Source organism: Bos grunniens, chromosome 28 (genome assembly GCF_055505025.1).
Source record: "Bos grunniens cultivar Pamir isolate PY7600 chromosome 28, Bosgru_T2T1.0, whole genome shotgun sequence".
NCBI classification, from domain to species: Eukaryota; Metazoa; Chordata; class Mammalia; order Artiodactyla; family Bovidae; genus Bos; species Bos grunniens.
Genome location: NC_141192.1, coordinates 43,990,403 through 44,015,073, shown reverse-complemented (window position 1 = coordinate 44,015,073; position 24,671 = coordinate 43,990,403). Strand labels below are relative to the sequence as shown.

General features: G+C 49.8%; 1 protein-coding gene across 2 annotated transcripts in view; it reads right to left on the bottom strand.

Annotated features, from left to right (window-relative positions):
• Window positions 1-2,159: 2,159 nt before the first annotated feature.
• The window catches only part of PGBD5 (piggyBac transposable element derived 5), a 98,447-nt gene continuing 75,935 nt past the window's right edge, over window positions 2,160-24,671 (bottom strand). For both annotated transcript variants that reach the window (XM_086381221.1, XM_086381222.1), the window contains exons 4-7: window positions 18,157-18,337; window positions 15,002-15,199; window positions 5,460-5,565; window positions 2,160-4,059 (exon numbers count right to left, since the gene is read on the bottom strand). In XM_086381221.1, the coding sequence (XP_086237347.1) occupies window positions 3,864-4,059; window positions 5,460-5,565; window positions 15,002-15,199; window positions 18,157-18,337 (681 nt within the window). In that variant the 3' untranslated portion in view covers window positions 2,160-3,863. The remainder of the gene's footprint in view (window positions 4,060-5,459; window positions 5,566-15,001; window positions 15,200-18,156; window positions 18,338-24,671) is intronic.

Here is a 24,671-nt window from a genome sequence, read left to right as displayed (position 1 = left end):
AGGGCAAGAAAAGAATGCACCTGAGAAAATGGTGCAGGGAGGGTGTGCACCTTGAGCACCTGCAATATTTCAGATCAGAAGAGAGGTTTGGTCTCACGTGTCTGTAAAGCCTCAGACAGGAGGAAATACCCTATAAAGGCACTACATCAACTGGGGCTAAAGCCGCCAGCCCTACTGATGACTCTGGGGAGCAGTCTGTGCAGCGGTTTAGACCATGGTCTCAGCATCAAGTCCACCGGCTCACCTGGGTAAACAGTAAAACGTCCCCCTTGCCAATGCCTTCCTGAAAGCTGGGGACACAGGTGTCCAGGCCCACCTTGTGGGGCACCTGGGTGGAGAACTGGGGCACAGGGAGCTCTCTGGGCCCATGGACGAGGCCCTGTCTGTGCGTGGTTGCCCGTGGCACAGGTCAGTGAACCCTTCCTCCCTGCTCCCATCAGCCTGTCACTGAGTTGTCCTCCTCCACCTCAGGGCCTGCTGTGGGGGGTGCCTTTTCCCTTTGCCACAGGCTGGAGGGGACATCTCTCACTGGTGGTGGTGAGCCTGCCTCACCCCCTGGTTAGGGGCCCTCTCAATGCAGATGCTGAGGCAGGGTTCCTCAGGGTGGCGGCGGCACCCGCCGTGCATCCAGGTCCTCCCCGTCTATCTGCGATCTTATCTTGGCCACAGCTGCAGAGTTAATCCGTTTTGGCAGCCAGGTCTTGTCTAATGCAGTCAATAAACTGGATATCTTTGCCCAGAATGGTCCAGATGCCAAGTTTCTATGTCACTCACCTGAGTTTTGAAATACTCATGTAATGTTCCAGTGACCAAAGTAAAATATTGTTCAAAATTGAGGCTTTGGGAAGGAAGCAGAGTGTGGGGAGAAAAGACAAACACAGACCCTGCCAAAGAAGGTACCAAATCCAAACAGAAAATCATCCTAATTAGATTCTCCTAAGAATTTGCCTGGTGGTGTTTGTGGTTCAGTTGCTTGGTAGTGTCCGACTCTTGTGACCCCATGGACTATAGCCTGTCAGGCTCCTCTGTCCTTGGGATTCTACAGGCAAGAATATTAGAGTGGGTTGCCATTGCCTCCTCCAGGGGATCTTCCCGATTCAGGGATCAAACCTGAGTCTCCTGCACTGCAGGCAGTCTCCTGCATTGCAAGCGGATTTTTTACCTCTGAGCCATCAGGGAAGCCCAAGAATTACGTTACCTACTTCCAAAGACAGCTGAGGTCATGTGACACATCAGAAACTGTGTGGAACCCAACAGTTTACCTTGCATTCAGCTATGCGATGTTCTCTGGAGAAGCTTAGAAGTCCTGCTGGTGCTTTCCCAACAGGGTTGGGAGCTCACTGTCCGCCCTTCCTTTCTAGACCCTGCAGCAAAGACCTCCTACAGGACTGGTTTGCCACAGAATGAAGGGGGCCACCTACCTCCCAGCTTCTGCCAGGGCCCTGCTGGCAGCCTCTCCCCCGAGAACCTCTAGCTGGGCCCCTTCCTGGGGCCAGTTCCAGCTTCCCAGTGAGCCTGTCCAGTGTGGATCTGCCAGCCTTCAGGCCCAGGGAGGTATGGAGTCGGGTGACTTTTGACCAGTCACCCCACACCCCATCATGGGTGCAGTCGGGTCCCTGCAGGCTTTCCTAGTCAGTGCTGCCTGGCATTTTGTCCTCCTAGAAAGAGAAGGGAAATCCCTTTGAACCCGAGAGCTGGTGCTATCACAACAGGCTCCACCAGAAACCCAGCTAACCTGCTGGTCTCTCAATCATTTATCAGAAACCAGGTGGCCACCATCTCAAAACCAGAGCACCAATATGGCGTAATTCCTCTATAATTACTTGGTAACGTGAAGTCACCCACTGCTGGTCACAGCAGCACCTCTGGTGTTGAATGAGAATGACACACGGCCTAGCAGAGGACAGACCCGGGTGGAGGCAGGCATGATGTGTCTGATGGCAGAGGCACCTATCAGTACAACTAAGCAGTCACAGGACAGGGCATCACGTGCATTTCTACCCAACAGTCAACTGGATTTTTCTTCTAAACTGCTCTTGGTTCATGATACTAGAGTGGCAAGATCATATATACTGGATTATACAAGAAATCAAGACTCACAAGAGTGGCCTGGAGTTTTGTCTTTGACCTTTTAAACAAACGCACATATTAACAAAGAGTCAACATCTAAATAGACTTTTATTTTTTCTTTTACTTACTTGGACAGAAAAGAAAATTCATTAGCTTCCATTAGAGTCTCCCTAAGTGTTGGAAATGCATTAAACTCAGAAATAGTGGACCTTGTAGAAAAGCATCACAAATTAAAAATAGATTTCTCCATGTGGTAAAAGTTCTTTCAATCCAATTAAAGGACACGGCAAAGGTGTTTTGAAACACAATTTAAAATTTGGCCTACAATCCGTGGCATCGAATTAAAACCACAGGGCGAGGTGACATCATGAACTGGGTACAGATACGGTGTGAATCTGGAGCATGCTGCCAGCAACACTTGTGATTAACCGGTGACAACAAGGAAGAACATCCCAAAGCCTGAGTAGAGTAGGTTTGCATTTGTAAAAATAAGGGGGCGACATTAACCGGGTTGAAGGGAGATCACGTAACTTCAGAAATTACTCGTTTCTTATCGGTGGGGACAGCCAGACCAGCCGACCACCCTAGCGGAGGTCTCCCAGGGAGACGTGTGAACCTTGGTTCAGAGAAGGCCCAGGTGTTCTGAGAAGTAAGTAGAGCCCTTGCTGCCAGCTGCTCATCACAGAGGCCTTTCAGGCTTGTGGTGAGCAGACCCCAGGCCCTGGGAGTCACACACAAATGCCCACCACACCATCACGAGGCAGGCAGTGAGGCTGGCCAGCACTGCCCAGTGACCACATGAGAGAGAGTGGTCACCCACAGAGACAATCTGTTGTCTCAGCCGTGCTGTGTATTTTCCAAGACAAGTAATTCTGCCGGTGACGGCGTCTGTGCAAAGCTCAGGCCCACAGGCCCCCATGGTTTGATGGACACAAAGTACCCTTTCTGGCCCAGGTTCAGGCCAGGCCCGTGATCATGCAAGGAGCCACGACAGGGCGGGGTGAGAGGGTGAGGACAGAAGAGGGACATTGCCTTTTACAGAAGATCTTGAGCAACAGTAAGAAAATAACCTGAAGATATATCTAAAAATAAAAAACAGCGTCACACTTCACTGCCATTCTGTCACCGTCTTTCTCCCCATACACCAGCCACTCCGGGACAGGCAGGAGTGCCTCGTGCACAGACCAGAGTGGCCCCACTCCCCATGCCAACACTGCCTTTCAGCGATGCCAGCCTGTGTTTTTTCTGCTACGAGCCCCGTTCTGAGCTGCCCACTTGAGGCAAACACTGGCAAACCCTCTGGGTTCCTACACACCCCCAAACAATCCCAGCTGGCTCCCTTCCCATGGCCTTCAGACACTGCGTGACCTGAACCACGTCGTGGACATCTTTCATCTTCACCAGCTCATTCCATCCCTGGCACCCATGATGGCAGCAGCCCTCCCAGGTCCCCTGTGCTGAACGGGCTCCCCATGGCCTCCACGGGGATCGTGAGGGTGCCCTGCCCTGCGCTGGTGGCACGGAAGGTCTGGCTCAGGGCCACACCTGCAAGGTGCTCACTCCAAGGTGGTGGCCACTCTCCGGAGGGAAGCCGTGCTCTTCTCTGTGTGGAAACCGGATGGCGCCACCCTCTGACCAGGTCCGTGCTGGCCCCTCCAGAGGCCCTGAGCACCCTCCCTGGACTGCGGCCACACACAGGGTGTCTCCGGGTCTCTGGCCGGCAGGTCAGACGTCAGGCTCCCCCGTCCCTCCCTGGACCTGGTCCTTACCTAGCCTGGGCCACGCCCAGGACATCAGAGGCTTGGAGAGGTATCCTCCAGGCCCAGCAGCTCTTGCACGAGTCTCTCACCGAACTGGGCCCGGCTGTACCTCTTCACGTGATAGGCGTCTGACATCTTGTACAGAATGTAGGCATTATTGACCGCTATGCTGACGGCAAACCAGAATACCTGCTGCCAGGTCTTGTTCGGTTTATGAGAAATGAAATACCTAAGAGGACAGAAGGGTAAAAGGGCTGACTCAGATGGTGCCCAGGCACCCCGTGCAGGAGAGATTCCCAAAGGCCTCGTTGGGCTCAACGGGGTGCTGTCGGGAGCATGGGGGTGGGAATCAGGCTGGGGAGGGGGGAACAAGGAGGGGGGAGGGCAGCTCTCACTGAGGCTCAGGCACATGAACTTTACTTAAGATGAAAACAGTCCCTAGGAAGGGATCAGGTGTGAGGAGGCGGGCACCGCAGGGGCCACTGAAACCAGGAGTCAGGCCTGTGTGGTGCGGCTGGAGCTCGGGAGGACGCAGGGCTGTGGGGCTTCCCTGTGTGGCACGTCCTGAGCCTGTGTGGTGTGGCTGGAGCTCGGGAGGACACAGGGCTGCGGGGCTTCCCTGCACAAGTGCCGAGTGTCCCGAGCCCCTCCTGCTGCAACCACCCGCAGCTCCTCACTCTTCTCTTCACCACCCCTCCTTCCCCCAGATGGAGGACAGCTGTCACCTCAGGAGAGCCTTCTCTGCTGGAGAGCCCCGCCTCAGGACCCACCCCTGTGCTGTTGTCCTCTGCATGCACGTGTGTCTCTGCACCCCAAATGCTGGGTACTGGAGGGTCGGCAACCTCAGCACCACTGAAGTGCCCAGCCAGGGCAGCCTGCGATGTCTGCTCCATCACACAGGCTGCCCTGTGAGCACCGCCCAGGCCAGTGAGCTGCCAGGCAGGCCAGGGCTCCAGGAAGACAGTGCAGTGACTCTGAGGGAGTGGGGCGCCCTCTACACCTGGGTTTTTCCAGGAGGCCCAGGTTCCTGCACTGCCCTCCCCACCAAGCAGCCTGGGAGACATCAATGACCCTCAAGGAGGGCTGAGAAAATGCCCACCGCCCTCTGGGTTAGTCTCGCCCTGTTTTAGATTGTGAGGTTCAGGCCCAGTCGTTAACAGGCCAAGGTTCAACAGCTCCCGATGTGGGCATGGGAGCTGCCTGGAGACAGCACTGGGGCATGAACACGTACACACACATGCGTGTGGTGCAAACCATGTGTGCACTCATGATGATACTGTGCCTGAGCACACTCACACTCACACGTGAAATGACTAAGTAACCATGGCTCAGCCCAGTGACATGAGGGCCCGCGCCCCGTCTGCGGAGGGGACGCAGGGCAGGGCCTCAGGGACAATAGCGGGCGGGGTCGGCCCGATGGCGGACGTGGAAGAAGGGGGACAGGGCCGCAGTGCAGGCGGCCAGGCGGTGGGAGGCGGGGGTGGCCGCGTGGCTGGGCCCTGGGGGGACACCAGGCTGAGGGCTCAGGATTTCCTCTCTCAGGGTCTTCATCTGTCAACCCTGATAAGGGCAGCCCCCAGCTCTCGGCGGTGAGGCCCCCGCGACACTCACCGGCGCCGGCTCACTTACTTGCTGTACTTGTCATCGTACTTGCAGATGTAGCTGAGGTGGGCGGCGAAGGCCTCCACGGCCAGGGGGCAGGGGATCTCCCCGCTCCTCCTCTTGATGATCACTCCTGCAGAGACAGGCGGGACATCCCCTCTGAGCCTCCCCTGCAGACCCCCATTCAGATCACGTTCTTCTCCATCCTGCCTGCTTGTCAAAACAGACAGCAGGGGAGGAGATGGGAAAAAACCACTATCAACAACATCACTGAAGCTTCAGGGGAGCTGAGGAAAACAAGGTCAGGTGAGCAAAGAACATGGAGCCACAGCACAGACCAGGGCAGGGCCCACGGCAGATAATGGCGCAAAGGCGAGTGTGAGTGGAGTAGGGCTCAGCACCCGATGGGGCCCTGAGAGCAGAGAGGAGGCCAGGACTCACCGGCCCCCTCTTCCCTTCCCCAGGCTCCCACTCCTTCCGCCAGGTCTGAGAGCGGTGCGAGAAGGTGGCCACCTCCTGGCCCCCTGTCAGGGGGCCAGGGGACCAGTCCACCTGCTCTGCTCAAGGCAGGGTTCAGAAGAACCAGGAGCCACCTGACCCCAGGCTCCTCCATGCCTCCTGTGGACAGAACCCTTTACCCTTCACTGATCCTCAAATGCACTCTCTCACATGCCTTCAAACACCGTATAACTGAGTCCCAGGGCCATGACCAAAGTCATGGCAAGAGTGAAACATCCCACCGACCAGGAGTGAGAAGCAGAGAGAGATCAGTCAGCCCTCTCCAGCCTGCTGCCCAACAACCTGTCTTCCGAGACTCGCCCTGACTGGGGGGTGCCATCCACTGCACCCTCAGAGGTGATGTGTGGGCCGGAAGGACGGTCAAGTGTGGTGGGGGCTACACAGCATTTCCTCTGAGCAGCCTCCTCTGCAGCAGCACCATGTGGTGGAGAAGACTGCCACTGTTTCCAGGGATTAGTTCACAGGGCTGTGAAATGTTAGCGCTGCTTAAATACATGTGAGTAGTGAAAGTCGCTCAGTCGTGTCCGACTCTTTGCGACGCCATGGACTATACAGTCCATTGAATTCTCCAGGCCAGAATAATGGAGTGGGTAGCCTTCCCTTCTCCAGTAGTTGAAGTAAAAATGGCTCGTCACCCCCTTCCTACTGAGGGACGGGCGGGAGACAAGAGTCACACAGGTCCATCTGCTGAGACTCAGCCCTAAACCAGAATAGTTTTTTTTTTGTCTCCCATCCCTGCTCCCCAAATACTGACTTTCTGCACTGATGAAGTGTCTGGAGATCTTATGAGAGGCTGAGAAGCTCGCTCTGGAGGTGTGGGGGACGCTGGGGCAGCACCCAGGCAACATGCTTTCTAAAGCCTCAAGAGCTCAAAGGACCACAGTGCCCGTCCAGGGCCTTCTCCCAGTCAGAGGCTCCTGGGGCCCAGATCCCGAGAGAGGCTCTCTCCACAGAGACACTCTACTGCCAGGTGCCACGGCCACACGCAGGTCCTCCAAGGCCGGGCTCTGAACCTCCACGGAGGGCGGTCTCTGTACAGCACCCTTCCTGCAGGGACCTGCCCTGGGCCTGTGCTCATCACCCAACCCCAAACACAAGTGAGCAAACACCCCCACCTCACGCCTGGCCTGGGTGCATGGCCTGGGGAGGCTTCCCATCGCTGGCTCTATTTTAATTTGCCTGACTTTCAACTACAGCCTCCTCTGGGGCTAAAGGGGTCCCTTAGGGCTTCCCAGATCCATGTGGGTATGAGCAGGTCAGGCCGTCTGATAAAATCCCCTCCCTTCTCTCTTCCCAAAGGCAGGGGAAGCCTCACTGTGAGGCAGCAGGGTCCCAGCAGGTTGGGCCCACTCTCCAGGGATGAGGGCGTGGTGCTGGCCGGGGCCCTGCAGTCCCTACCGGCTGCCCTCAGCACCGGCAGGGCGGTAGTTCCAGGGCTGCTCACCCAGGTGTGAGAGGCCTGCTCCTCTCCTCTCGGGGGAAGAAGGTTCCTCCCTATTCCTTCACACTTTTGAACTTAAATGAGAATTACAGCTGGAAAGAGGAGACTGGCTTCAAAATCCAGGTTTCTGTCAGTCTCTTTGAGCATTTCTCCAAGGTTATTACCAGTCCAGCCTCCTCCCTGGTGATACCTTAGATTTCAGATACTACTCAAGATGAAAAGGGTGAGACTGCAGCCCTATTAATAGCCTTTTCTGAGGACTGAAAAACTTTAGACATTGGAAATATTGACAAGAGGCTATGTGATATTTATTGTCTCTGCTGACATCATAACCAGGGATGATGTGTTCTCTCTGGGAGCACCCTTGTATGTCTGTGGCTGGGTGTGACCCTCTGCACATCTATATTCTAAGAGTTAACCTCTGTGACACTGTAGGTTCACGTGGGCCTATGACAGAACTACCTGTCTTCCTGTTGCAGGGGTCTATCTCTCCACCTCCTCCAGGTTTTTTTCTGGCTGGGCTGACATCCTTTCTGCCCTTCTCTAAGTCTGAGCGAATGAGTCAAGACCTGACACACAGACCCGATGTCTGATATGCAGACACTCCACACCCACACGAGCCTCATGGACTCCGAACCCTATGGGCAAAGAGGGAGATGGAAGACTCAAAAAGGATTTGGTTCTTCATGGGGATGACCCTGGGTAAATGACAGCATGTAACTTAAAGAGCCTGTGTACCCTCACACTGAAGACTGTGTGCTGAAGAATTGATGCTTTTGAACTATAATGTTGGAGAAGACTCTCGAGGGTCCCTTGGATTGCAAGGAGATCCAACCAGTCCATCCTAAAGGAGATCAATCCTGAATATTCACTGGAAGGACTGATGCTGAAGCTCCAATACTTTGGCCACCTGATACAAAGAGCCAAATCATTAGAAAAGACTCCGATGCTGGGAAAGGCTGAAAGCAGGAGAAGAAGGGGATGACAGAGGACGAGAGGGTTGGACGGCATGACTGACTCAATGGACTTGAGTTTGAGCAAGTTCAGGGAGATGGTGAAGGACAGGGAAGTCTGGCGTGCTGCAGTCCATGGGGTTGCAATGAATTGGGACACAACTGAGTAACTGAACAATGACAGGGCTCACACTTTCTGAAAGAGGGCTCATTCTCCCTTAGAATCTGGAGTAAAGAATAATAAATAATTCCCTAAAATGTTCAGTATGAAAAGGCAAAAAGATGTGACACTGAAAGATGAACTCCCCAGGTTGGTAGGTGGCCAGTATGCTACTGGAGAAGAGCAGAAAAATAGTTCCAGAAGGAAAGAAGAGGCTGAGCCACAGTGGAAATAATGCCCAGTTGTGGATGTGTCTGACGATGACAGTAAAGTCTGATGCTGTAAAGAACAATATTGCATAGGAACCTGGAATGTTAGGTCCATGAAAAAAGGAATTGGAAGTGGTCAAACTGGAGATGGCAAGAGTGAACATCCACATTTTAGGAATCAGAGAACTAAAATGGACCCAAATGGGTGAATTTAATTCAGAGGACCATTATATCTACTACTGTGGGCAAGAATCCCTTAGAAGAAATGGAGTAGCCATCATAGGCAACAAGAGTCTGAAATGCAGTACTTGGGTACAATCTCAAAAGTGACAGAATGACCTCTGTTCGTTTTCAAGGCAAATCATTCAGTATCACAGTAATCCAGGTCTATGTTCCAACCATTAACGCTGAAGAAGCTGAACAGTTCTATAAAGACATATAAGAATTTCTAGAACTAACACCAAAAAAAGATGTCCTTTTCATCATAGGGGACTGGAATGCAAAAGTAGGAAGTCAAGAGACACCTTGAGTAACAGGCAAGTTTGGCCTTGGAGTATAAAATGAAGCAGAGCAAAGGCTAACAGGATTTTGCCAAGAGAACACACTGGTCACAGCAAACACCCTCTTCCAACAACACAAGAGAAGACTCTACACATGGACATCACCAGATGGTCAATACCAAAATCAAATTGATTATATTCTTTGTAGCCAAAGATGGAGAAGCTCTATATAGTCAGCAAAAATAAGACTGGAAGCTGACTGTGGCTCAGATCATGAACTCCTTATTGCCAAATTCAGACTTAAATTGAAGAAAGTAGGGAAAACCACTAGACCATTCAGGTATGACCTAAATCAAATCCCTTATGATTATATAGTAGAAGTGACAAATAGATTCAAGGGATTAGATCTGATAGACAGAGTGGCTGAAGAACTATGGATGGAAGTTGGTGACATCATACAGGGGGCAGGAATCAAGATCATCCCGAAGAAAAAGAAATGCAAAAAGGCAAAATGGCTGTCTAAGGTGACCTTGCAAATAGCTGTGAAAAGAAGAGAAGCGAAAAGCAAAGGAGAAAAGGAAAGATATAAGCATCTGAATGCAGAGTTCCAAAGAATAGCAAGGAGAGAGAAGAAAGCCTTCCTCAGTGATCAATGCAAAATAAAGGTAAACAATAGAATGGGAAAGACTAGAGATCTCTTCAAGAAAATTAGAGATACCAAGGGAACATTTCATGCAAAGATGGGCACAATACAGGACAGAAATGGTATGGCTCTAACAGATGCAAAAGATATTGAGAAGAGGTGGCAAGAAAACACAGAAGAACTACACAAAAAAGATCATAATGACCCAGATAACCATGATGGTGTGATCACTAACCTGGAGCCAGACATTCTGGGGTGCAAAGTCAAGTGGGCCTTAGGAAGCATCACTATGAACAAAGCTAGTGGAGGTGATGGAATTCCAGTGGAGCTATTTCAAATCGTAAAAGATGATGCTGTGAAAGTGCTGCACTCAGTATGTCAGCACATTTGGAAAACTCAGCAGTGGTCACAGGACTGGAAAAGGTCAGTTTTCATTCCAATCCCAAAGAAAAATAATCCCAAAGAATGCTCAAACTACTGCACAATTGCACTCATTTCACACGGCAGCAAAGTACTGCTCAAAGTTCTTCAAGCTAGGCTTCAACAGTACATGAAACGAGAACTTCCAGATGTTTAAGTTGGCTTTAGAAAAGGTAGAGGAACAAGAGATCAAACAGCCAACATCTGCTGGATCATAGAAAAAGCAAGAGAATTTACAAAAAAAAATCTACTTCTGCTCCACTGACTATGCTAAAGGCTTTGATTGTGTGGATCACAACAAACTGGAAAATTCTTCATGAGATGGGAATACCAGACCACCTTACCTGCCTCCTGTGAAACCTGTATGCAGGTCAAGAAGCAACAGTTAGAATGGGACATGTACAACAGACTGGTTCCAAATCAAGAAAGGAGTACGTCAAGGCTGTATATTGTCACCCTGCTTATTTAACTTATATACAGAGTACAACATGCAAAATGCCAGGCTGGATAAAGCACAAGCTGGAGTCAAGAGTGCCAGGAGAAATGTCAATAACCTCAGATTCCCTGGTGGCTCAGGTGGTAAAGTGTCTGCCTACAATATGGGAGACTTGGGTTCAATTGCTGGGTCAGGAAGGTCCTCTGCAGAAGGAAATAGCCACCTACTCCAGTACTCTTGCTTAGAAAATTCCATGGATGGAGGAGCCTGGTAGGCTACAGTCCATGGGGTGGCAAAGAGATGGACATGACTTACTGACTTCACTCTCTTCTTTCACTTCAGATATGCAGATGACACCACCCTTCTGGCAGAAAGCGAAAAGGAACAAAAGAGCCTCCTGATGAAGGTGAAAGAGGAGAGTGAAAAAGCTGACTTAACATTCAAAACTCAACATTCAAAAAAAAGAAGATCATGGCATCTGGTCCCATCACTTCATCACAAATAGATGGGGAAACAATGGAAACAGTGACAGAGTTTATCTTTTAGGGCTCCAAAATCACTGCAGATAGTGACTGCAGCCATGAAACTAAAAGACGCTTGCTCCTTGGAAGAAAAGCTATGGCTAACCTAGACAGCGTATTAAAAATCAGAGACATCACTTTGCTGACAAAGGTCAGAGCTATGGTTTTTCCAGTAGTCATGTATGGATGTGGGAGCTGGACTACAAACAAGGCTGAACTCTGAATTGGTGCTTTTGAACTGAGGTGTTGGAGAAGACTCTTGAGAGTCCCTTGACTGCATGGAGATCCAATCAGTCCGTCCTAAAGGAAATCAACCCTGAATATTCATTGGAAGGACTGATGCTGAAGCTGAAACTCCAATACTTTGGACACTTGATACAAAAAGCTGACTCACTGGAAAAGACCTTGATGTTGGGAAAGACTGAAGGCAGGAGGAGAAGGTGATGACAGAGGATGAGATGGTTGGATGGTAACGCTGACTCAATGGACTTGAGTTTGAGCAAGCTCAGGGAGATGATGAAGGACAGAGAAGCCTGGCATGCTGCAGTCCATGGGGTCACAAAGGTTAAAATTCAACTGAGTGACTAAACAACAAACTGTTCATAAGTAGTTACATGTTTTCTGAAATGGGAAATTCTGCTCACCTTTTAGAAGAGCATATATGTTCATAATAGAAGACAGTATAAAGCCGGCAAGCAATCTTTAGAACATAGGAGACTCTGTCATCTGGGTGATATTTAAAATAAGTAGGGAAAAAATAATTATTTGATCAATGGTTCGGGAACAGAGGTGGGGCTGCTTGGTCAACCAATCTTTGCCACTTATCAAAAAAAAATAGTAGCACCTTGACTGATGCCACATACCAAAATAAATTCCAAGTGCAAAGAGCACAAAATCACATTATAAAACAACCAGGTGAACTATTTACTTACCTGGCCTTGGGCCAGAGCAGGGGTTTTTTAAGCATGAGAACAAATAACATGGTTAACAGCAGTGCATGCCTGCTAAGTCTGATTCTGTGCGACCCTATGGACTGTAGCCCACCAGGCTCCTCTGTCCATGGGATTTTCCTGGCAAAAACTGGAGTGGCTTGCCATATCCTCCTCCATGGGTCTTCCCAGCTCAGGGACCGAACCCCAGCCCCTTAGGTCTCCCATATTGGTAAGCAGGTTCTTCACGACAAGTGCCACCTTGGAAGCCCCTCCACAGCTGTGCCGATGTGGAAATGAAAACCCTTTGAATGTTAAAAATACTGACCATAAATAAAAGCAAAAGGAAAACAAATGCATAAAAATACCTGCTATGGGCATAAAATCTTTCATAACGTGTCAAGTTCCTAAGACAAGTACTTCAAATGAAAAATTTAAAAGAACATGACAAAATCATTGAAAATCAGCTAATAAACACATGAAGAGATGTTCAACCTCACCAACAGTCATGGCAATTTATAGTTAAAATTTTATAGCATTTTCAGCCATCTTATTGACAAATTTAGAAAAGAAAACAAATACAGTGTTGGCACAGCAGGAGAAATCTCAGTCTCTTGTAACCACTGCAGTGGTAATAAGTACAGCCTTTTGGCACAGCATCAGAGTCTTAAAACCATTCAGACCCTTCGGCACAACCATTTAACTTTTAGATTTATCCTGAGGAAGCAATCAAAGATGTACCTGAAGATTTATCTATAAAAATCTTCACTATATCACTCTTCCTATTGTGAAAAAAACAATCATTAATAGGGAGCAAGATAAAGAATTATGACACAATCTAAGGATGAAATACTAGGTAGTTTTAAAAAATCATGTTTTTGAAGCACAGCAGAAGGACAATCACACCAGAACTATCTCCATTAAGCAGCAAGACCCTTGGGTGGAACCAGGAAAAGGACTCCAAGTGGGGAGCATGCCGACATCAGAGCTTCTACTCTGTGAGCCCCTCGGCCATACCCAGGGTCTCCTCTCTCCCAGATGGGCTCACAGTGTCCACAGGCCCTAATGGGGCGGGGAGGGCTCAGGGGCTTGGAGGTGGGGGTCGGTCTGCAGCCAGGTTGTGGACACACACCTCGAGATTTTTAAAGGTGTCTAGGATTTGGAACTTCATGATTAATAACAGAGAGCACACTTTAGAAAAGGAAAGAATCACTGAACTGAACAAGAATACTCGTTTCCGCTTATTTAAAAACCAACCCTCCCAATTTTATTGTCTTTGCCCCTTAATAGCCTCCTGCCTCCTTCCCTTGGTCTAATTAAAGGGCTCTAGTGTTTGAGACTTAGGGTTTCGAGCCCACTGCAGGCTTTTCCCTAACGTTCCCAGACGCAGTCTTTTCTCTGCCACCTCACTGCACCAGTTCAGACATGGGCAATCTCCTGCTTTGGGACATCGCTTCAGAGGCCATCACTTAAAATAATTTGGTGGGAAGCAACTCCAACACCTTAGACCCACACCTTCCAAGATACTTCCAGGAGATACCTTCCAAGAGATCCTCTGGTCCCGCCCCGAGGCCCAAGCCGAAAGACAGCAGAAGTCCAGGGCAATCCAGCCTTCAGCTGACAAGGGCAATTCCAAAACTCTCCTCTACGTGCCCTTGATATAGAACCTGATGGGTCGGCTTTTGCCACCCACACCCCCACACCCCTGAGTGGGGTAACAACACCCATGTGCCTTGATTGTAACCTGCACTGAAATGTTATACGAGGTATGTGTGGAGGTGAGGGATGGGGATAAGTGAACGAGAGATGCTAAATACCACACACACGACATATATACACACATACCACACACATGCATACGCGCATAGCAATACACACACTACACACACACCCCTGAGTTCCTTGGCAGTGTTCCTTTAATAGTAAAGACTGCCATGCTAAGTTGCTTCAGTTGTGTCTGAATCTGTATGGACTGTAGCCCACCAGGCTCCTCTGTCCATGGGATTCTCCAGGCAAGAATACTGGAGTGGTTTGCCATTCCCTTCTCCAGGGGATCTTTCTGACCCACCGATCCAACTGGCGTCTCTTAACGCCTCAGGTTAAGGCGTCTCTTAACCTGCATTGGCAGGCGGGTTCTTTACCACTAGCACCACCTGGGAAGCCCAATAGTAAAGACAAAGATGTCTTAATGTAAAGGAACCCAAGGGACGTTTCAAGTACACTCCAAGTGAAAGGCACTCAGCTATGTCTGACTCTTTGCAACCCCGTGGCATGCTCCTCTGTTCACGGAATTCTCCAGGCCAGAATACTGGAGTGCGTAGCTGCTCCCTTCTCCAGGGGATTTTCCGAACCCAAGTCTCCTGCAATGCAGGTGGATTCTCTGAGCCACCAGGGAAGTTGTAAGTACTTTTGTAAAGGGTCCCTTTGTCATTGCAATTTCCTTTCCTGCTGTTTAATAATGTTTGAGCTGTGGGTTCCCTTAAATACAAACATTGAAAGATAAGAATGGTTGACTTTTGTCCTCTTCCCATGAGATTAGATTTTTCAAAGAATCCTAAATGATGAAGCAATTATGTAAATGTTGTTCAACAGAGCCAATTATCACACTATGTATGACCTAGGGACCTACGGGGGAACTGCTCAGGTCATCTGCAAAGGCCAGCCTCATGGCTTCTCCTGATGTAACAAATCCCCAGGCGCTGACAGCCTGTGGGCACAGGAGGGACAGCCTCCATGTAAGAGGCAGCAGGCATCACCCACTCCACGGCCTAGAGCTAAAGAGGGGCAGGGGTCAAGCCCAGCCTCCAGAGCCCCACCTGGGGCCCCCAGTATGCCCACCTTGCTGCACAGGCGAGTAGGCATTGGTCAGGAAGCGGAAGTGCCCTTTGTTGTACCAGCAGATCAGGGACATGCTCCCCTTCATCCGGATGCTGTGCTGGCCCCGGGCAGGTGGTGTGGCTGGGCTGCTTAGCATGGAGGGCGGCAGGCCGGTGCAGTCACTCTTCCTGGAGCTGAGCAGGCCACAACAGTAGATCCCTGTGGGTAAAGGGACCGCACAGCCTCAGGGCGGCTCCCCTGCTTCCCCAGGAGAGATGGGAAATTTTGGAGTTTTCATCCCAGATGTGCTGCCTCCCCCACACTTCTGTATGTATCTAAGATCACACAGAAGATCTAACACAAGCAGAGCATCGGCAGTAAGACAGCAGTTCTCACGGCCAGAGGGCTTGCGACCTGCCAGTACAGGGCTGAACCTGTGGACCCATTCTCCCATCTGCTTCTAGAACTTCTGAGCTCACATGATGCACATGATCTCAGGCTCTTAGTTGGGCAGGCGGAGACAGGCATCATTAAACCCAAACCAGCTATGTACCCTACCCCTCTCACCAAGACTCGCCATCTGCAGGGCACTTCAGGAAGCTCTGCCTATGTGCAGCCAAGTGAAAGGCAGAGGGAGGAGTCATCACATGACATATGCTTTGTGGGGGTGGTGAGTGGCGGAGTTTTCTGGGGGAAGAGCTTGAGCAGGGCCTCTGAACCCTAGAATGTTGCCTGCAGCAGGAGCCCTGCAAGCAGAGACCAACCGAAATAAGGAGGCTTCTCCAAATTCTTCCAGGACTCGAGGTCTTTCCTGGTCCTCATTGCTCATGGCCCCCCCTTGGGAGCCATGGGGAAGCCCACTTCTCCCCATGCCCAGAGGAGACGTGAAGGGGCATTCTGACTAGAGACAGGGGAATGGTCTCCCCAATGTCATGGGCATGAATTTCTGGTCACCTTCTGTGGTGGAAGGACTCTGATGATCTCCTGTCCTTCCTCCGCCTCAGTCAGACCCTTGGGGGGCACACCCAGTCTTGCTGCCCAAGAGAAGAGGGCTCCCCACAGCTCCCACCAACGGGATCCAAATACCCAGACTGCGAGATTTACAAACAAGAATCTGTCTTCAAAACAAGAAGAGAATTTAGATGAATGAGGATAACATTTAAAATTGCCCACCAGGTTTGATGAACACAACCACCCAAAGAGCAGCTGCATTTTTCTAACAGAAGAAGAGAATCTAGCAGTGCACAAGTTTAGTTGTGAAAATAGCAATTCTCATGTGAATACTGTTACAAAGCGGTCTCCATGCGCCCAGGAGGCTCAGCCAGGCTCTCGGCTATGACTTCAACCCTGGCTGCCTGTCAGAATTTCCTGGGGTCACCAGACCAGAGAACACAGAGTCCCTGCCCATGGAGGCAGCCATCCATGGGCAACGTGGAGACCACCTCCTCGCACGTCAGGCATTGCAGGGGAAGCCCAGGAGGTCATATGCGAGGGTTCACAGCCTCAGATGCTTCTAACAGGTAACAAAATCTTTGCTTTTGGAAAAACTCAAATTCCATGTCTAATTATTTTTTTCCACTAAAAGATTCTCCTCCATCCTCTAGTTCCCTGAGCGGGGAGGATCCTCTTCTTCCAGAACACAGGCCAGCGGCCCAGGTCTCGGGGAAGCCTTTGGTGCCCCAACTCTGTACCTACCAGTCCCGCCAGGCCCACGCTATGAGAGCGTCCTAACAATACCATGTGACCCTCGGTCCAGGTGACGAGGTGGTATGAGTGGCCTCGGGCCTGCAGGGCCCACGGAAACCGTTAGCGCAGTTCTGGGAAGCCTGGGGGTTCCACGCCATGCCCGTGACACTCACACTGGGAGCCGAGCAGCCAGTGGACACGGCAGCCCTAGTGCTCACCACATGCGGCGCTGCGTTCATGAGCGTTGGGGCCAATTTTCTCCAACTTGACCTCCACGGCCCTGCTTCACAAAGTCTGATCTGTCCACACTGAATTCTCTCAACAATTAAACCCTGAGCCCTGCTGGAACCAGCGTAGTGAGGTACAGCCCAGGTTGGCAGAAGGAAAGCACCCAGGGGCTGCCTCATCACAGTCGCTGAGGCTGCAGGTTGGCAGCTGTGGGCTCCCCATTACTTGAGAGGGTTTGGTTTTAAGGCCAGACTTCAGATCTGTTGCTAAGCAACAGGTCTGCAATTTCAGTCTCTGGAGGAGCTGAGTGGGGGTGTTCTAGGTTTTTCTGAGTGGACGGAATATAAATCCCAAATGCAGGACCAAGTGAAGACAGATGCAGCCTGCCATGGGGCTCCCCGACTCAGCCGGGATCTGCTTCTATAGCCCCAGTTCTTCCAGAGCCATGGAAGGCTTGCTCAATTTTTCAACAAATGAACCAGGCATTTTAGCACTGAGGGGAGCTAACACCTTTCTGAGGCCCACTGTGCAGCTGCCTGTATTAATCCACACAATTCTCTGTCCAACTGGAAGGGGTGACATTACAGTTCACAGAATACGGAATTCAGACTCCCTAAGAGCCTTAGGAGAAGCTGTGCCTTGATGCTGTGGATTTAATATTTGTGCCCCACTCCCAATTCCTATGTCGAAAACCTAATGCCTGATGTGAGGTGATGGTATCTGGAAGTGGGCCTTCAGGAGGTGATTGGGTCAGGAGGGTGGAGCCCTCATGGATAGGATTGGCGCCCTTATAAAAGAGGTCCCACAGAGTTCCCTCACCCCTTTCCCCACATGAGGACACAGGGAAAAGTCTGCAGCCTCATCTAGCCATGCTGGCACCCCGTCCTGGACGTCCAGCCTCTGCAATTGTGAGCAATAAATCCCTGTTGTCTATGAGTCACTCACTCTGTAGCACTTTGTTACAGCAGCCCATAAAACGCTAGCAAAACTCCTCGGATGGCCTGGCCTCATCACAAAGGACACGAAGAGGAGCACCCAGAAAACCTGTACCAACCTGTCCCCTAGACCACGAGCTTGAGACAGGTTTCCATTCACATCTCCTGGGCCCAGCAGGGCGGGCAGGCAGCAGGCCCTCAGGCTCAGGCCTCCTCGTCAGGCATTCTGGGGGCCATGCTGCTCACAACACACCCGTACCCCCAGCCCCATCTCCGCACTTCTCCAGGGGGAGGGTCCTCATTCAACCTGGTCCCCACTTGACAAACCTTGCTTTTCAAACTCTTCAAAGAGGGTCAGGCTGGTGATGCTGGGCCCGGTGAAGATGATGTAGTTCTTCCCGGCTGCGTTCCGGCACAGGCTCCTGGCCACCATGCTGTGCAGCTGGGGCTTGTTTTTCAGTGCATCCAGCCCATCAGGGCCACTGCCTTCCTTCAAGTGGACATAAATCTGCATCAGAAACACACAGGGGTCAGTGAGATCACAGCAGGACCAGGCTGGGGTCCAATCATTCAGGAAGCACAGGCTTTTGCCACCAGGCCAGGAATGTGGGAAAGTAACCCCCTTTCAGGCCATCTGTTCCACAGTCCCCACTGGCCCCGTCACGTCTGTGATCCACAGAGATTGCTCACTTCCTGGCTGCCCTGCAGCCCAGTGCCTCAGCCCAAGACTGCAGTTCGGACCTGCCAGAGTAGAGAAGGAAAAAGGTCAAATAGTTACAAGTAATGCATCTGGCCGCTGAGATCAAATGCAAACACATTGGCCTGTTCTGAAGCACAGAAGTCATGTTCACAGTAAACAGAAATAAAGGCTACTTCCCCTGTAAGAACGGATCTGTGTACTTTCTGTTTGCATACAGCTTTTTCATTTACAAAGCATGTCCACAGTTACCATAACCACTAGGTGGGCAGAAGGGGCAGCATTCACTTCATACTGCAGAGGGAGAGACGGGATTTAAAACCCATGTGACACCCCAGGACCAGCAAAGAGGGTGTGCTGGAATTCAGTTCAGTTCAGTTCAGTCGCTCAGTCATGTCCGACTCTTTGCAACCTCATGAACTCCAGCATGCCAGGCCTCCCTGTCCAACACCAACTCCCGGAGTCTACCCAAACCCATGTCCATTGTGTCGGTGATGCCATCCAACCATCTCATCCTCTGTCATCCCCTTCTCCTCCTGCCTCAATCTTTCCCAGCATCAGGGTCTTTTCAAATGAGTCAGCCCTTCACATCAGGTGGCCAAAGTATTGGAGTTTCAGCTTCAAAATCAGTCCCTCCAGTGAACACCCAGGACTGATCTCCTTTAGGATGGACTGGTTGGATCTCCTTGCAGTCCAAGGGACTTTCAAGAGTCTTCTCCAACACCACAGTTCAAAAGCATCAATTCTTCGGAGCTCAGCTTTCTTTATAGTCCAACTCTCATGTCCATATGTGACCACTAGAAAAACCATAGCCTTGACTAGACAGACCTTTGCTGGCAAACTAATGTCTCTGCATTTTAATACGCTGTCTAGGTTGGTCACAACTTTCCATCCCAGGAGTAAGCGTCTTTTAATTTCATGGCAGCAATCACCATCTGCAGTGATTTTGGAGCCCCCCAAAAGAAAGTCAGCCACTGTTTCCACTGTTTCCCCATCTATCTGCCATGAAGTGATAGGACCAGATGCCATGATTTTAGTTTTCGAATGTTGAGCTTTAAGCCAACTTTTTCACTCTCCTCTTTCACTTTCATCAAGAGGCTCTTTAGTTCTTCTTCATTTTCTGCCATAAGGGTGGTGTCATCTGCATATCTGAGGTTATTGACATTTAGCCCAGCATCTTGATTCCAGCTTGTGCTTCCTCCAGTCCAGCATTTCTCATGATGTACTCTGCATATAAGTTAAATAAGCAGGGTGACAATATACAGCTTTGACGTACTCCTTTTCCGATTTGGAGCCAGACTGTTGTCCCATGTCCAGTTCTAACTGTTGCTTCCTGACCTGCATACAAATTTCTCAAGAGGCAGGTCAGGTGGTCTGGTATTCCTGTCTCTTTCAGAATTTTCCACAGTTTATTGTGATCCACACAGTCAAAGGCTTTGGCATAGTCAATAAAGCAGAAATAGATGTTTTTCTGGAACTCTCTTGCTTTTGCCATGATCCAGTGGATGTTGGCAATTTGATCTCTGGTTCCTCTGCCTTTTCTAAAACCAGCTTGAACATCTGGAAGTTCACAGTTCACGTATTGCTGAAGCCTGGATTGGAGAATTTTGAGCATTACTTTACTAGTGTGTGAGATGAGTGCAATTGTGCAGTAGTTTGAGCATTCTTTGGCATTGCCTTTCTTTGGAACTGGAATGAAAACTGACATTTTCCAGTCTGGTGACCACTGCTGAGTTTTCCAAATTTGATGACATATTGACTGCAGCACTTTCACAGCATCATCTTTCAGGATTTGAAATAGCTCAACTGGAATTCCATCACCTCCACTAGCTTTGTTCGTAGTGATGCTTCCTAAGGCCCACTTAATTTCATATTCCAGGACGTCCGGCTCTAGGTGAGTGTGAGTGATCACATCTTCGTGATTATCTGGGTCCTGAAGATCTTTTTTGTACAGTTCTTTTGTGTATTCTTGCCACCTCTCTTAATATCTTCTGCTTCTGTTAGGTCCATACCATTTCTGTCCTTTATCGAGCCCATCTTTGCATGAAATGTCCCCTTGCTATCTCTGATTTTCTTGAAGAGATCTCTAGTCTTTCCCATTCTGTTGTTTCCTCTATTTCTTTGCATTGATCGCTGAGGAAGGCTTTCTTATCTCTCCTTGCTATTCTTTGGAACTCTGCATTCAAATGGGTATATCTTTCCTTTTCTCCCTTGCTTTTCGCTTCTCCTCTTTTCACAGGTATTTGTAAGGCCTCCCCAGACAGCCATTTTACTTTTTTGCATTTTTCTTGGGGATGGTCTTGCTACTTGTCTCCTGCACAATGTCACAAACCTCCATCCATAGTTCATCAGGCACTCTGTCTATCAGATCTAGTCCCTTAAGTCTATTTGTCACTTCCACTGTAAAGTCATAAGGGATTTGATTTAGGTCATACCCGAATGGTCTAGTGGTTTTCCCCACTTTCTTCAATTTAAGTCTGAACTTGGCAATAAGGAGTTCATGATCTGAGCCACAGTCCACTCCCAGTCTTGTTTTTGCTGACTGTATAGAGCGTTTCCATCTTTGGCTGCAAATTACTACACAATAATTACTGCTGGAATTACTACACAATAATTTTAAACCATGTCCCATGACCATCTTCTGAAGACATCATCTGAGACATAGATGCAGGGAAGTGGGACGGGAGTTAAGAAGTGAGTGGTCCTCCCTACAGTTGACTGAACCATGAAGAATCACCACATGGGTATGAACTACTGTCCCCCTTTCTGAGTGCTCATGGTGCTCACCGTGCCTGTCACACAGCCCAGGGACCACAGCCAGCAGCTGGCGGGCAGGGAGCCTCACTCTGACTACCCTCTGAGGCACAGAACTGCTGAACGCAGGCCTGGCCATGCAGACTGAGAACAGCCGAGATGGGGCACAGGGAGGACTGCTAGGTCCCTGGTGCTGCCCTTGGCCAAGTGACCACAGACGATCTCTTGCAAAATACAGCATCTGAAGTTCCTGACGTAAAGGAAGAGCAGGTGGTATGGGTCTGACTTTAAAAGCAGCTCATCCTTGAGGAATCATCAGGGAGTACTCGGCTTCCCCTCAGCCTTGGGGGTTCATGTTGCAGGACTTAACACTTCATTTTGGGGTGTTTATGCCTTTCCCACCTAGATTCCCAGAAGGAACCTCTGACAGACAGTAAGATGCTGAGGTGAAGAAGCTGGTCATCTCTGCCAAGCATCATGTGTGGCTGTGGCTAAGCAAGGACATTTCCTCAGAACCTGTCTTCTCTCCTTCAGCAAAGTCCAATCCTGCAGCCACCGCCATAGTTTTCTGCACCAGTTATGACTCACAGGATATCCTGACACAACCACGCTGGGCACTCTGTTCCCAAACCCACCTCAGTTCAGTCACTCAGTCGTGTCAGACCCTTTGCGACCCCATGGACTGCAGCACACCAGGCCTCCCTGTCCATCACCAACTCCCGGAGCCTACCCAAACTCATGTCCATTGAGTCGGTAATGCCATCCAACCATCTCATCCTACGTCATCCCCTTCTCCTCCCACCTTCAATCTTTCTCAGCATCAGGGTCTTTTCAAAGGAGTCAGCTCTTTGCATCAGTTGGCCAAAGCACTGGAGTTTCAGCTTCAGCATCACTCCTTCCAATGAATATTCAGGACTACTTTCTTTTAGGATGGACTGGCTGGATCTCCTTGCTGTCGAAGAGACTCTCAAGAGTCTTCTCCAGCACCACAGTTCAAAAGCATCAATTCTTCAGCACTCAGCTTTCTTTATAGTCCAACTCTCACACCCATACATGACTACTGGAAAAACCATAGCTTTGACTTTGTTGGCAAAGTAACGTCTCTGCTTTTTAATATGCTGTCTAGGTTGGTCATAACTTTTCTTCCAAAGAGCAAGCACCTTTTAATTTCATGGCTGCAGTCACCGTCTACAGTGATTCTGGAGCCCCCCAAAAATAAAGTCTGTCACTATTTCCATTGTTTTCTCATCTACTTGCCATGAAGTGATGAAACCAGATGCCATGATCTTAGTTTTCTGAATGCTGAGTTTTAAGCCACTTTTTCATTCTGCTCTTTCACATTCATCAAGAGGCTCTTTAGTTCTCTTTCTGCCATAAGGGTGGTGTCATCTGCATATCTGAGGTTTTTGATATTTCTCCCAGCAATCTTGATTCCAGCTTGTGATTCATCCAGCTCAGCATTTCTCATGATGTACTCTGCATACAGGTTAAAAAAAACAGGGTGACAATATATAGCCTTGATGTACTCATTTCCCTATTTGGAACCAGTGTGTTGTTCCATGTCCAGTTCTAACTGTTGCTTCCTGACCTGCATATAGGTTTCTCAAGAGGCAGGTCAGGTGGTCTGGTATTCCCATCTCTTTAAGAATTTTCCACAGTTTGTTGTGATCCACACAGTGAAAGGCTTTGGCATAGTCAATAAAGCAGAAATAGATGTTTTTCTGGAACTCTCTTGCTTTTTCCATGATCCAGCGGATGTTGGCAATTTGATCTCTGGTTCCTCTGCTTTTGTAAATCCAGCTTGAGCATCTGGAAGTTCACAGTTCACGTACTGTTGAAGCCTGGCTTGGAGAATTTTGAGCATCACTTTGACAGTGTGTGAGATAAATGCAACTGTGTGGTAGTTTGAGCATTCTACCTCAGGACAGTAGTTTTGTCCCACATGTCCCCTGAAAAGAAACCTTCCATCCACACACACCCGGGATTCTCAGCAGGGTATGGAAGGTGCAGTGCTGGAATCCCTCAGACCCAACCCTGATGACACCCCACCTGGTTTTCAAAGTTCCCTGGAGAGATGGGGCAGGCCCTGGCACACTCAGCCTGAGACAGGCAACATTTCACAGGATTAAATGCAAAATCCTGTAACCAAGCTAAAAAAATTAACTGCATCTAGTACGGGATGCAAGAACTATGACTCAGCAAGAATACTAAAACAAGCAAAATACTAAACACTTGGAGATGGATGACTGCAGGCCTCAGATACCGTGACGGGCCTAAGCGAACGTGTCTTGACTCCCATTAAAAACCAAGGTGGTGACCATCTCATTCTTCCCTGGTCACATCACGGTCGGTTCTCTGGGATGCCACACTTTCCAAGGTGTAAAGAGAAGGGTGGTAGTTGGCGTATTAGTGTTCTAGGGCTGCCATAACAAAGAGCCACAGGGAGGAGCCCAGAGGACTCCAAGAGCTCCTCTTTGGCTGCAGAGCTGTGTTGCGGAATGGTGATTACAATCTTTCTAGGGCAGAACCAAGATGAATATAAACAAACAGGTGGAAAACAGATCTGCTTGAATCAGAGCCCTTACTACCACTCAGAGCTATTCAAGCACTGAACGGGTGGCCTCAGACGTGCTCCAGGACAAGCCAGCAGCTGCTTGGAAGGTCTGAACTTCTCATGCAGGAGGTGTATGTCATTGCCAAAGGTTCAGAACCACACAGATGCCAAGTTCAGAGGCCCAATAAAGTAGACATAAGACATCACCCCTCCTCATGAACCCACAACCCTTGATTCATGAGAGGATGCCTGGAGTGGGCAGGGCTAAATGTGGCCACCAGGGCGACCAACACCAGCAGAATAAACTTACCCTGCTTAAGTCCTAACAGCAAAGGGAACATTGCTTCTCTCCTGAAGCTAATGATAACCTGGAAAGAATCACATCTTTCTCACCAGCAGCTTTCCCGGCTGAGGTACTGGGTGAGCCAGAGCCTTACAAACTTGTCTCCAGAAATAAAGTCTGTTTTGGAAGGCAGGTTATCCAGGTTCTCAGATGTGAGATACCTACCTGCCAACGTCACCCTCTGATTTCCAGACCAGACTTAGCCGCACAGACTACTGTCCTCCCTTCCACCCCAACACTCTCTCTGCCCTCTTTGGAAGTGTGGACGTCCTCGGGGTTAGGGCTGGGAAAGGGTTGGCATGCAGAGGCTGTTGGCACACAGAGGCCCCAGGCCCTGTGGAGACAATGCTGGGAAGTGAACTGAGTGTCTGGCCAGGGAACAGCAGATCCCGCCAGCCCAAGGGGCTGGCCACTTCTGCTCATCACACGCACCAAGGCATGTCAGCGAGGAACTGAAGGTAAGGAGGATGTCCTCACTCAGACTCGCTCATCAG